Below are 15000 nucleotides of genomic sequence, written 5' to 3' on the forward strand. Positions count from 1 at the left end.
CTATGTTATATTGACAGTGACACCAGCCGAGAGGAGCCTAAGGAATACAACACACACACACACACACACGCACACACATAGGTAGACAGAGCTGCAGTGGCCATGCTGAGACACTTGAGACACTGAGACCCAGACTGAACCAACCCAACAGAGAGCAGTGTACTGTTCAGTATGTCTACAGGCAAAGAGACATGCTGCGGAGAGAGGGAGAAGGAAGGAGGGAGGGAGGAATTCAGCTTGAGAGACAGTTTTGAAGAGAAAGGAAAATAGAATGAAGGAGCAAAGGGAGAGAGAAAGAAGGGGCACACACTAGTCATGAAGGGAGGGAGTGATGAGAAGAACAGAGGGATAGAGGAGAGAGAGGAGAGAGGAGAGAGAGGAGAGAGGGATAGAGGAGAGAGAGACACATGGACAGAGGGAGAGAGGAGAGAGAGGAGAGAGAGGACAGAGGGAGAGAGGAGAGAAAGGAGAGAGAGGAGAGAGAGGACAGAGAGGAGAGAGAGCCACAGGGACAGAGGGATAGAGGAGAGAGAGGAGAGAGAGGAAAGAGAGACACAGGGACAGAGGGAGAGAGGAGAGAGAGGAGAGAGAGGACAGGGAGAGAGGAGAGAGAGGACAGAGAGGAGAGAGAGCCACAGGGACAGAGGGATAGAGGAGAGAGAGGAGAGAGAGCCACAGGGACAGAGGGATAGAGGAGAGAGAGGAGAGAGAGCCACAGGGACAGAGGGAGAGAGGAAGAAGGAGGAGGAACCCAGCCAACCCAGCCAGCCACATGGAGTGTCATGGCCACTCAGTAACACTTCCTCCCCCTTTTCTCCACCTCCCTCCCTCCCCCCTCCCTCCCCCCTGTCTCACCTGCGCCTCGTTCTCCTTGAGCAGCCTACGCGTGCGTGCCCCTCCCGGGTCGTCCGTCACGTTCAGCATGACCACGCTCTTCTTCTCCCAGCCGATGAACGAGCCGTCCGTCAGGCCGTCCACCACCGACAGGAAGTCCTGGTAGCCATGGTGACGGGTGGACACCACTGAGAAGGTGGTCCAGTCGTACTCCTCTAGTATTTTGAAGATGACCTCCAGCTGGAGGCTGGTGGATGAGCTGAACTGGAGGAAGATGGAGCCTGACTCCTACAGTAGGGGAGCACACCTTAAAGTTCTATAGACACAGGCAAGCACACGGGACAGAACGCTGCCAAACAGGAAGCACAACATCAGCTTTCCTCTAGGAGGTCACGTTCAGTAGAGCACCTTCTCCACTTCAAACAGCTCAACATGTTGCTGTTGTTTTTTATCACTGAACGGGACCCCTGTAAGACCTCCGTTTCACAGCGTTTTCTCCCGTTTTACACCTTCTGAACACAACCCAGCATTGAGGATGAAGGGGTTTTCTGGGGTTCTGATTTGATTAGGATTATGGTTAGGATTTGGGTTGGGTAAACTGATCCTACAGTGTAGATATGTGTCTGTGGGTAAACTCTGCCCAGAGCCAGAATGCAGCCCAAAGGTGTTTAGAATAAGCCTCACTGGTAAATTGATCCCAATTAATATATGAATAGCAAATATGTTAACAAGCCATTCTATCACAATCCCTAACCCATTAACTATTCTTGAAGAATTCTAAACATTCATCAATCCAGATCTAGCAGGGGATGATGTCTTTCAGGTAAGGATCTACACTGCCTTCTGAAATATTCAGACCCGTTGATATTTTCCACATTTTGTTACATTACAGCTTTTTTATCAAATGGATTAAATAAAAAATGTGCCTCATCAATCTACACACAATACCCCATAATGACAAAACAAAAACATGTTTTTAGAATTTTACACATTTATAAAAAAATAAAAAATAAACAGAAATACCTTATTCAGACCCTTTGCTATAAGACTCAAAATTGCTTAGTCGCTATGTGTTATTGTGTGTAGATCGATGAGGGAAAAAAATATTTAATCCATTATAAAATAAGGCTGTAACGTGTCAAAATGTGGAAAACGTCAAGGGGTCTAAATACTCTCCGAATGCACTGTATTCGTACGGGCAACTTCTATCCGGAGTTTAGAGAGCAGTTAAAGGGTGGCAGGGTAGCCTAGTGGTTAGAGCGTTGGACTAGTAACCGGAAGGTTGCAAGTTCAAACCCCCAAGCTGACAAGGTACAAATCTGTCGTTCTGCCCCTGAACAGGCAGTTAACCCACTGTTCCTAGGCAGTCATTTAAAATAATGATTTGTTCTTAACTGACTTGCCTAGTTAAATAAAGGTTATAAATAAAAAAGAGAGCAGGCCATCTCTACAAAGAACTACAACTCCCATGACTATCCTGTGTGTGTTCAGAGTGAGGTGGCATACTGGGGGTTGAAGTTTTCATGGGACGGTTGACTGCAGGCTAAAACACAGAATATGATTGTTGAGTGAAGTCTCCAATGACCGCTGGAACTAGTCTTTTCCAAAGATTTGGATGACATTTAGATGGGAGTGTGTGTGGATGGGAGAGAGAGAGAAAGAGAACATATAGTACAACCCATATTAATGTTGATTTATTTTTCCCTTTTGTACTTTAACTATTTGCACATCGTTATAACACTGTACTGTATAGCCATAATATGGCATATGACATATCATTATTCCTCTGAAACGTCTGAGTGAAATGTTAACTGTTAATTTTGTATAGTTTTTTTCACTTTTGTTTGTTATCTTTTTCACTTTTTCACTTAAACATGTGTTTACCATGCCAATGCCAATAGAGCCCTTTGAATTGAGAGAAGGAGGGAGAGGGGGGGTTACATTATTTACAGTATAGGTGTGTAAATTTAAAAAAAATTGACATGCATCCTGCCTAGTAGCTAGAAAAAACAACACCAATACATTTGTTTTCAGAAATAACTGTTTTACTCCTGAGGAATGCATTCAAACATCTGTGATGAGCTTCCTTTGAAGACCCTTTGAGCCCCCCCACACACACACACATAGAGTGTTGACACATCAGAGGGACAGCTGTAGTAGCAGCCCAGTTTGGTGCCATTTACAGATCAAACACAGCAGTGTCTCAGGATGTTTGACTCAGCTTCTTATAGCACATTGTCCCAAACACCAACCCCTATACCCCAACACCAACCCTATATCCCAACACCAACCCTATATCCCAACACCAACCCCTATACCCCAACACCAACCCCTATACCCCAAAACCAACCCAACACCAACCCTATATCCCAACACCAACCCCTGTACCCCAACACCAACACTATATCCCAACACCAACCCCTATACCCCAAAACCAACCCAACACCAACCCTATACCCCAACACCAACCCCTATACCCCAACACCAACCCTATATCCCAACACCAACCCTATATCCCAACACCAACCCTATATCCCAACACCAACCCCTATACCCCAACACCAACCCCTATACCCCAACACCAACCCAACACCAACACTATATCCCAACACCAACCCCTATACCCCAACACCAACACTATATCCCAACACCAACCCTATATCCCAACACCAACCCCTATACCCCAACACCAACCCCTATACCCCAACACCAACCCAACACCAACACTATATCCCAACACCAACCCCTATACCCCAACACCAACACTATATCCCAACACCAACCCTATATCCCAACACCAACCCCTATACCCCAACACCAACCCCTATACCCCAACACCAACCCAACACCAACACTATATCCCAACACCAACCCCTATACCCCAACACCAACCCCTATACCCCAACACCAACCCTATATCCCAACACCAACCCCTATACCCCAAAACCAACCCAACACCAACACTATATCCCAACACCAACCCCTATACCCCAACACCAACCCAACACCAACACTATATCCCAATACCAACCCTATACCCCAACCCAACCCTATGCCCCAAAACCAACCCAACACCAACACCAAAACCAACCCTATACCCCAACACCAGCTCTATACCCCAACCCCCATACAGCAACCCAACCCCTATACCCCAACCCCAACCCAATCCCTATACCCCAACACCAACCGTATACCCCAACCCCTATACCCCAACCCTATATCCCAACACCAACCCCTATACCCCAACACCAACCCTATACCCCAACACTAACCCTATATCCCAACACCAACACTATATCCCAACACCAACCCCCATACCTCAACACCAACCCCTATACCCCAAAACCAACCCAACACCAACACCAAAACCAACCCTATACCCCAAAACCCCAACACCAACTCTATACCCCAACCCCCATACAGCAACCCAACCCCTATACCCCAATCCCAACCCAATCCCTATACCTCAACACCAACCGTATACCTCAATCTAACCTCAACCCCTATACCAAACCCAACCCCTATACCCAGAACCAACCCAAACCCTATACCCCAACACAAACACAAACACCAACCCTATACCTCAACCTAACCCCAACCCAACCCCTATATCCATACCCAACTCTTAGAAAAAAGGGTTCCAAAAGGGTTCTTCGGCTGACCCCATAGAATAACCCTTTTTGGTTCCAGGTAGAACTCTTTTGGATTCCCTCTGTGGAAAGGGTTCTAAATTGAACTCTTAAGGGTTCTACCTGGAACCAAAAGGTTTCTTCAAAGGGTTCTCCAATGGGGACAGATGAAAACCACTTATAGGTTCTAGATAGCACCTTTTTTTCTGAGAGTGTTTACTCCAACACCAACCCAGCCCCTATACCCCAACCCATCCCTCACACCCATACCTAATCCCTATCCCAGCCCAGACCCCTGTCCGTCCTCCAGCAGCTACCAATCATCATTCTGAGCATTCCTCATCCCCGTATCCATCCCAGGATTATGGTCAATTCTCAGTCACTTCAAGAGATAAATTGAAATACAGTTCTGGAATACTGTTCAAGTACTTCATGAATTGACTGAATTGAAATGGATTATTTAACCTCCCCATCCATCCAGTTCTAACCAGTCTAAATGAGAGATGGAGGGGGGAGAGATGGGGGGAGAGAGAGATGGAGGGGAGAGAGAGATGGAGGGGAGAGAGAGATGGAGGGGAGGGGAGGGGAGGGGAGGGAGGGGAGGGGGGAGGGGAGGGGAGGGAGGGGAGGGGAGAGGAGGGGAGGGAGGGAGAGAGAGAGATGGAGGGAGAGAGAGATGGAGGGGAGGGAGAGAGAGATAGAGGGGAGGGAGAGAGAGATGGAGGGGAGGGGAGAGATATGTAGGAAGATAGATGGAGGGAGATAGAGATGGAGGGAGAGTGAGAAGGAGGGAGAGTGAGATGGAGGGGAGAAAGAGATATGTAGGAAGATAGATGGAGGGGAGAGAGAGATGGAGAGGAGGGGAGAGAGAGATGGAGGGGAGAGAGAGATGGAGGGGAGAGATAGAAAGAGAGATAGAGAGAGAAAGAGAGAGAGAGCAAGAGAGAAAGAGCGAGAGGGAGATGGGGGACACGGGTGTAAGGTCTGTGAAGCCTGCTGAGTGAGACCAGGTGACAGGATCATCCACTTAATCCTACCAGAGATTTCTCTCTCTAACCCTGATTCTATCTCTCTCTCTCTCTCTCTCTCTCTCTCTCTCTCTCTCTCTCTCTCTCTCTCTCTCTCTCTCTCTCTCTCTATCCCTGAACCTCTCTCTCTAACCCTGAATCTCTCTATATGTACAGTATATAACCATGGATCTCTCTCTCTCTCTCTCTCTCTCTCTCTCTCTCTCTCTCTCTCTCTATCCCTGAACCTCTCTCTCTAACCCTGAATCTCTCTATATGTACAGTATATAACCATGGATCTCTCTCTCTCTCTCTCTCTCTCTCTCTCTCTCTCTCTCTCTCTCTCTAACCCTGAATCTCTCTATATGTACAGTATATAACCATGGATCTCTCTCTCTCTCTCTCTCTCTCTCTCTCTCTCTCTCTCTCTCTATCTATCCCTGAACCTCTCTCTCTAACCCTGAATCTCTCTATATGTACAGTATATAACCATGGATCTCTCTCTCTCTATCCCTGAATATCTTTCTCTCTCTAATCCTGAATATCTTTCTCTCTCTAACCCTGAATCTCTTTCTCTCTCTAACCCAGAATCCCTCTATATAACCCTGAAAGTAATATGATGTATATATACAGTGTTGTAACGATGTACACATGGTTAAAGTACAAAAGGGAAAATAAATAAGCATAAATATGGATTGCATGGGTTCTCTCTCTAACCCTGAATCTCTCTCTACAACCCTGAATCTCTCTCTACAACCCTGAATCTCTCTCTACAACCCTGAATCTCTCTCTACAACCCTGAATATCTCTCTACAACCCTGAATCTCTCTCTACAACCCTGAATCTCTCTCTACAACCCTGAATCTCTCTCTCTCTACAACCTTGAATCTCTCTTTCAAACTCTGCATCTCTCTACAACCCTGAATCTCTCTCTCTAACCTTGAATCTTTCTCTCTCTAACCCTGAATCTCTGTCTCTCTCTAACCCTGAATCTCTCTCTACATCCCTGAATCTCTCTTTCTAACCCAGAATCTCTCTCTTTCAAACCTTGAATCTCTCTTTCTAACCCTGAATCTCTCTATAACCCTGAATCTATTTCTCTCTACAACCCCGAATCTCTTTCTCTAACCCCGAATCTCTCTCTCTAACCCTGAATATCTCTTCCTAACCCTGAATCTCTTTCTCTCTCTAACCTTGAATCTCTCTCTCTTACCCTGAATCTCTCGCTCAAACCCTGAATCTCTCTCTACAACCCTGAGTTTCTCTCTAACCCTGAATCTCTTTCTCTCTCTAACCCTGAATCTGTCTCTCTTACCCTGAATCTCTCTCTCTAACCCTGAATCTCTCTCTCTAACCCTGAATCTCTCTCTCTAACCCTGAATCTTTCTCTCTAACCCTGAATCTCTCTCTCTCTAACCCTGAATCTCTCTCTCTAACCCTGGATCTCTCTCTTACCCAGAATCTCTCTCTTACCCCGAATCTCTCTCTTACCCTGAATCTCTCTCTCTAACCCTGGATCTCTCTCTTACCCTGAATCTCTCTCTCTAACCCTGAATCTCTCTCTCTAACCCTGAATCTCTCTCTTACCCTGAATCTTTCTCTCTAACCCTGAATCTCTCTCTTACCCTGAATCTCTCTCTCTAACCCTGAATCTCTCTCTCTAACCCTGAATCTCTCTCTTACCCTGAATCTTTCTCTCTAACCCTGAATCTCTCTCTCTCTAACCCTGAATCTCTCTCTCTAACCCTGGATCTCTCTCTTACCCAGAATCTCTCTCTTACCCCGAATCTCTCTCTTACCCTGAATCTCTCTCTTACCCCTGAATCTCTCTCTAACCCTGAATCTCTCTCTCTAACCCTGGATCTCTCTCTTACCCTGAATCTCTCTCTTACCCCGAATCTCTCTCTTACCCTGAATCTCTCTCTTACCCTGAATCTCTCTCTTACCCTGAATCTCTCTCTTACCCTGAATCTCTCTTTAACCCTGAATCTCTCTATAACCCCGCATCTCTCTCTTACCCTGAATCTTTCTCTTACCCTGAATCTCTCTCTCTATATAACCCTGAATCTCTCTATAACCCCGCATCTCTCTCTTACCCTGAATCTTTCTCTTACCCTGAATTTCTCTCTCTCTTTAACCCTGAATCTCTCTATAACCCCGCATCTCTCTCTTACCCTGAATCTTTCTCTTACCCTGAATCTTTCTCTTACCCTGAATCTTTCTCTTACCCTGAATTTCTCTCTCTATATAACCCTGAATCTCTCTTTCTAACCCTGAATCTCTCTCTCTCTCTAACCCTGAATCTCTCTCTCTCTCTCTAACCCTGAATCTCTCTCTAAACCTGCATCTCTCTCTCTAACCCTGAATCTCTCAATTCAATTCAATTCAATTCAAGGGCTTTATTGGCATGGGAAACATGTGTTAACATTGCCAAAGCAAGTGAGGTAGACAACATACAAAGTGAATATATAAAGTGAAAAACAACAAAAATTAACAGTAAACATTACACATACAGACGTTTCAAAACAGTAAAGACATTACAAATGTCATATTATATATATATACAGTGTTCTAACAATGTACAAATGGCTAAAGGACACAAGATAAAATAAATAAGCATAAATATGGGTTGTATTTACAATGGTGTTTGTTCTTCACTGGTTGCCCTTTTCTCGTGGCAACAGGTCACAAATCTTGCTGCTGTGATGGCACACTGTGGAATTTCACCCAGTAGATATGGGAGTTTTTCAAAATTGGATTTGTTTTCAAATTCTTTGTGGATCTGTGTAATCTGAGGGAAATATGTCTCTCTAATATGGTCATACATTGGGCAGGAGGTTAGGAAGTGCAGCTCAGTTTCCACCTCATTTTGTGGGCAGTGAGCACATAGCCTGTCTTCTCTTGAGAGCCATGTCTGCCTACGGCGGCCTTTCTCAATAGCAAGGCTATGCTCACTGAGTCTGTACATAGTCAAGGCTTTCCTTAATTTTGGGTCAGTCACAGTGGTCAGGTATTCTGCCGCTGTGTACTCTCTGTGTAGGGCCAAATAGCATTCTAGTTTGCTCTGTTTTTTTGTTAATTCTTTCCAATGTGTTAAGTAGTTATCTTTTTGTTTTCTCATAATTTGGTTGGGTCTAATTGTGCTGCTGTCCTGGGGCTCTGTAGTGTGTGTTTGTGTTTGTGAACAGAGCCCCAGGACCAGCTTGCTTAGGGACTCTTCTCCAGGTTCATCTCTCTGTAGGTGATGGCTTTGTTATGGAAGGTTTGTGAATCGCTTCCTTTTAGGTGGTTGTAGAATTTAACAGCTCTTTTCTGGATTTTGATAATTAGTGGGTATCGGCCTAATTCTGCTCTGCATGCATTATTTGGTGTTCTACGTTGTACACGGAGGATATTTTTGCAGAATCCTGCGTGCAGAGTCTCAATTTGGTGTTTGTCCCATTTTGTGAAGTCTTGGTTGGTGAGCGGACCCCAGACCTCACAACCATAAAGGGCAATGGGCTCTATGACTGATTCAAGTATTTTTAGCCAGATCCTAATTGGTATGTTGAAATTTATGTTTCTTTTGATGGCATAGAATGCCCTTCTTGCCTTGTCTCTCAGATCGTTCACAGCTTTGTGGAAGTTACCTGTGGTGCTGATGTTTAGGCCAAGGTATGTATAGTTTTTTGTGTGCTCTAGGGCAACAGTGTCTAGATGGAATTTGTATTTGTGGTCCTGGTGACTGGACCTTTTTGGAACACCATTATTTTGGTCTTACTGAGATTTACTGTCAGGGCCCAGGTCTGACAGAATCTGTGCATAAGATCTAGGTGCTGCTGTAGGCCCTCCTTGGTTGGTGACAGAAGCACCAGATCATCAGCAAACAGCAGACATTTGACTTCGGATTCTAGCAGGGGAGGCCGGGTGCTGCAGACTTTTCTAGTGCCCTCGCCAATTCGTTGATATATATGTTGAAGAGGGTGGGGCTTAAGCTGCATCCCTGTCTAACCCCACGACCCTGTGTGAAGAAATGTGTGTGTTTTTTGCCAATTTTAACCGCACACTTGTTGTTTGTGTACATGGATTTTATAATGTCGTATGTTTTACCCCCAACACCACTTTCCATCAGTTTGTATAGCAGACCCTCATGCCAGATTGAGTCGAAGGCTTTTTTGAAATCAACAAAGCATGAGAAGACTTTGCCTTTGTTTTGGTTTGTTTGATTGTCAATTAGGGTGTGCAGGGTGAATACATGGTCTGTTGTACGGTAATTTGGTAAAAAGCCAATTTGACATTTGCTCAGTACATTGTTTTCATTGAGGAAATGTACGAGTCTGCTGTTAATAATAATGCAGAGGATTTTCCCAAGGTTACTGTTGACACATATTCCACGGTAGTTATTGGGGTCAAATTTGTCTCCACTTTTGTGGATTGGGGTGATCAGTCCTTGGTTCCAAATATTGGGGAAGATGCCAGAGCTAAGTATGATGTTAAAGAGTTTTAGTATAGCCAATTGGAATTTGTTGTCTGTATATTTGATCATTTCATTGAGGATACCATCAACACCACAGGCCTTTTTGGGTTGGAGGGTTTTTATTTTGTCCTGTAACTCGTTCAAGGTAATTGGAGAATCCAGTGGGTTCTGGTAGTCTTTAATAGTTGATTCTAAGATCTGTATTTGATCATGTATATGTTTTTGCTCTTTATTCTTTGTTATAGAGCCAAAGAGATTGGAGAAGTGGTTTACCCATACATCTCCATTTTGGATAGATAATTCTTCGTGTTGTTGTTTGTTTAGTGTTTTCCAATTTTCCCAGAAGTGGTTAGAGTCTATGGATTCTTCAATTGCATTGAGCTGATTTCTGACATGCTGTTCCTTCTTTTTCCGTAGTGTATTTCTGTATTGTTTTAGTGATTCACCATAGTGAAGGCGTAGACTCAGGTTTTCCGGGTCTCTATGTTTTTGGTTGGACAGGTTTCTCAATTTCTTTCTTAGATTTTTGCATTCTTCATCAAACCATTTGTCATTATTGTTAATTTTCTTCGGTTTTCTATTTGAGATTTTTAGATTTGATAGGGAAGCTGAGAGGTCAAATATACTGTTAAGATTTTCTACTGCCAAGTTTACACCTTCACTATTACAGTGGAACGTTTTACCCAGGAAATTGTCTAAGAGGGATTGAATTTGTTGTTGCCTAATTGTTTTTTGGTAGGTTTCCAAACTGCATTCCTTCCATCTATAGCATTTCTTAATGTTACTCAGTTCCTTTGGCTTTGATGCCTCATGATTGAGTATTGCTCTGTTTAAGTAGACTGTGATTTTGCTGTGGTCTGATAGGGGTGTCAGTGGGCTGACTGTGAACGCTCTAAGAGACTCTGGGTTGAGGTCAGTGATAAAGTAGTCTACAGTACTACTGCCAAGAGATGAGCTATAGGTGTACCTACCATAGGAGTCCCCTCGAAGCCTACCGTTGACTATGTACATACCCAGCGTGCGACAGAGCTGCAGGAGTTGTGACCCGTTTTTGTTGGTTATGTTGTCATAGTTGTGCCTAGGGGGGCATATGGGGGAGGGAATGCTGTCACCTCCAGGCAGGTGTTTGTCCCCCTGTGTGCTGAGGGTGTCAGGTTCTTGTCTCTCTCTAACCCTGCATCTCTCTCTAACCCTGCATCTCCCTCTCTAATCCTGCATCTCTCTCTCTAACCCTGAATCTCTCTCTAACCCTGCATCTCTCTCTCTAACCCTGCATCTCTCTCTCTAACCCTGCATCTCCCTCTCTAATCCTGCATCTCTCTCTCTAACCCTGAATCTCTCTCTAACCCTGCATCTCTCTCTCTAACCCTGCATCTCTCTCTCTAACCCTGAATCTCTCTCTAACCCTGAATCTCTCTCTAACCCTGCATCTCTCTCTCTAACCCTGAATCTCTCTCTCTAACCCTGAATCTCTCTCTAACCCTGAATCTCTCTCTCTAACCCTGAATCTCTCTCTAACCCTGCATCTCTCTCTCTAACCCTGCATCTCTCTAACCCTGAATCTCTCTCTAACCCTGAATCTCTCTCTAACCCTGCATCTCTCTCTCTAACCCTGAATCTCTCTCTAACCCTGAATCTCTCTCTAACCCTGCATCTCTCTCTCTAACCCTGCATCTCTCTCTAAACCTGAATCTCTCTCTAACCCTGCATCTCTCTATAACCCTGAATCTCTATCTTACCCTGAATCTCTCTCATACCCTGAATTTCTCTCTCTATATAACCCTGAATCTCTCTTTCTAACCCTGAATCTCTCTCTCTATCTAACCCTGAATCTCTCTCTAAACCTGCATCTCTCTCTCTAACCCTGAATCTCTCTCCAACCCTGCATCTCTCTCTAACCCTGCATCTCTCTCTAACACTGAATCTCTCTCTAACCCTGTATCTCTCTCTCTAACCCTGAATCTCTCTCTAACCCTGCATCTCTCTCTCTAACCCTGAATCTCTCTCTCTAACCCTGCATCTCTCTCTCTAACCCTGCATCTCTCTCTAACCCTGAATCTCTCTCTAACCCTGCATCTCTCTCTCTAACCCTGCATCTCTCCCTCTAACCCTGAATCTCTCTCTCTAACCCTGCATCTCTCTCTCTAAGCCTGAATCTCTCTCTAACCCTGCATCTCTCTCTCTAACCCTGAATCTCTCTCTAACCCTGCATCTCTCTCTCTAACCCTGAATCTCTCTCTAACCCTGCATCTCTCTCTAACCCTGAATCTCTCTCTAACCCTGCATCTCTCTCTCTAACCCTGAATCTCTCTCTCTAACCCTGCATCTCTCTCTCTAACCCTGCATCTCTCTCTCTCTAACCATGGATCTCAATCTCTCTAACCCTGCATTTTCTCTCTCTCTAACCCTGGATCTCTCTCTCTCTCTCTCTCTCTCTCTCTCTCAGTACCATCATCTTGCTCCCCCTTTTCTCCCAAACCTCACTCTCTCCCCCCTTTTCTCTCTACCCCCAACAGTTTATTTCACTTCCTACCCTTGACTCCCTCTCTTTCTGTACCACCCACTTCTTCCTGTCTACAATGCTCTGACTGGGCTGAAACAGTGAATGACTGACCTCAATCCTCAAACGTTCACGCAGGCACGCATACACAAACACAAACACACATTCTCTTCTCACCTCCATACCTGTTGCATCCTCCCCACCCCTGCTCACCATCCTACAGTCATGATGGGTCTCTCTCTCTCTCTCTCTATCGCTCTCTCTCTCTCTCATCCCTCCCCCCACCTCCATATCCCTCCCCACCCCTGCTCCCCATCCTACAGTCATGATACCTGCTCTCTCTCTCTCTCATCCCTCCCCCACCTCCATACCTGCATCCTCCCCACCCCTGCTCACCATCCTAGAGTCATGATTGGTCTCTCTCTCTCTCTATCGCTCTCTCTCTCTCTCATCCCTCCCCCCACCTCCATACCTGTTGCATCCTCCCCACCCCTGCTCACCATCCTAGAGTCATGATTGGTCTCTCTCTCTCTCTATCGCTCTCTCTCTCTCTCATCCCTCCCCCCACCTCCATACCTGTTGCATCCTCCCCGCCCTGCTTGCTCACCATCCTAGAGTCATGATTGGTCTCTCCTTCTCTCTCTCTCTCTCTCTCTCTCTCTCTCTCTCTCCCTCCCCCCACCTCCATACCTGTTGCATCCTCCCCAGCCCTGCTCCTCCTCCTACAGCCACTATGGGTAGTCCAGTCTGAGCAGAGACAAACTCTAACATGGGGGCCAGGGGTCCCCAGGCGGTGGGTGGTGGCCTCTCCTCCTCGTAGACCAGGCCCTGTAGGGGCCTCGCTGACAGCAGGTCACACAGCTGGGACAGCAGAGTCTTAGGACTACTGTCATTCACCTGAAGAGGAAGTCATGACAGGGATAGGTTAGCTGCATTACACACGGACATGACAACATGTCATTCACCTGAAGAGGAAGGACTACTGTCATTCACCTGTCATTCAGAAGAGGAAGTCATGACAGGGATAGGTTAGCTGCATTACACACAGACTACAACATGATCTGAGGACTACTGTCATTCACCTGAAGAGGAAGTCATGACAGGGATAGGTTAGCTGCATTACACACAGACTACAACATGATCTGAGGACTACTGTCATTCACCTGACAGACTACAACAGATCTGAGGACTACTGAAGAGGAAGTCATGACAGGGATAGGTTAGCTGCATTATACACAGACTACAACATGATCTGAGGACTACTGTCATTCACCTGAAGAGGAAGTCATGACAGGGATAGGTTAGCTGCATTCCACACAGACTACAACATGACCTGAGGACTACTGTCATTCACCTACAGAGGACACATGATCTGAGGACTACAGTCATTCACCTACAGAGGATACATGCTCTGAGGACTATAGCCATTCACCTACAGAGGACACATGATCTGAGGACTACAGTTATTCACCTACAGAGGATACATGCTCTGAGGACTACAGTCATTCACCTACAGAGGATGCATGCTCTGAGGACTACAGTCATTCACCTACAGAGGACACATGACCTGAGGACTACAGCCATTCACCTACAGAAGACACATGCTCTGAGGACTACAGTTATTCACCTACAGAGGACACATGCTCTGAGGACTACAGTCATTCACCTACAGAGGACACATGATCTGAGGACTACAGTCATTCACCTACAGAGGATACATGCTCTGAGGACTACAGCCATTCACCTACAGAGGACACATGATCTGAGGACTAGGACACATGATCTGAGGACTACAGTTATTCACCTACAGAGGATACATGCTCTGAGGACTACAGCCATTCACCTACAGAGGACACATGATCTGAGGACTACAGTCATTCACCTACAGAGGACACATGCTCTGAGGACTACAGTCATTCACCTACAGAGGACACATGCTCTGAGGACTACAGCCATTCACCTACAGAGGACACATGAGAGACTACAGACAGAGGACACATGCTCTGAGGACTACAGTCATTCACCTACAGAGGATACAGAGGACTACAGCCATTCACCTACAGAGGACACATGCTCTGAGGACTACAGTCATTCACCTACAGAGGACACATGATCTGAGGACTACAGTCATTCACCTACAGAGGACACATGATCTGGACTACAGTCATTCAACAGAGGACACATGATCTGAGGACTACAGCCATTCACCTACAGAGGACACAAAGACTACAGCCATTCACCTACAGAGGACACATGATCACATGGTAACAACAATACATATATAGAGAAAGACATTGTGAAACTTTTTGTGAGAAAGCAGATAAACAACAATAAGGGACAGTACAGTGTACTGTCTTACCACTACTATCAACGAGAGAGAGAGAAATCAAAGAGAGTGAGAGAACAGAAAACAGAGACAGACAGGTGTACAGATGGACTACTGGCATTCATCTGGACACGGAGCCATGATGAGTATGGTGAACACATTGGCGGTGTCGGTTATACCCATACTAGCATACTACATACTTAAACTATATACTGTACCGTTTAATAAAGAGTATGCAGTATGCCACA

General features: G+C 45.5%; 1 protein-coding gene across 1 annotated transcript in view; it reads right to left on the bottom strand.

The window, feature by feature from the left end:
• Positions 1-15000, bottom strand: part of LOC112239942 (glutamate receptor ionotropic, NMDA 2D-like) — a 106476-nt gene that overhangs the window by 89188 nt on the left and 2288 nt on the right. The window contains exons 2-3 of the mRNA XM_042305126.1: positions 13117-13323; positions 856-1122 (exon numbers count right to left, since the gene is read on the bottom strand). Coding sequence (XP_042161060.1) covers positions 856-1122; positions 13117-13323 — 474 coding nt within the window. The remainder of the gene's footprint in view (positions 1-855; positions 1123-13116; positions 13324-15000) is intronic.

Source organism: Oncorhynchus tshawytscha, linkage group LG23 (genome assembly GCF_018296145.1).
Source record: "Oncorhynchus tshawytscha isolate Ot180627B linkage group LG23, Otsh_v2.0, whole genome shotgun sequence".
Lineage (NCBI taxonomy): Eukaryota > Metazoa > Chordata > Actinopteri > Salmoniformes > Salmonidae > Oncorhynchus > Oncorhynchus tshawytscha.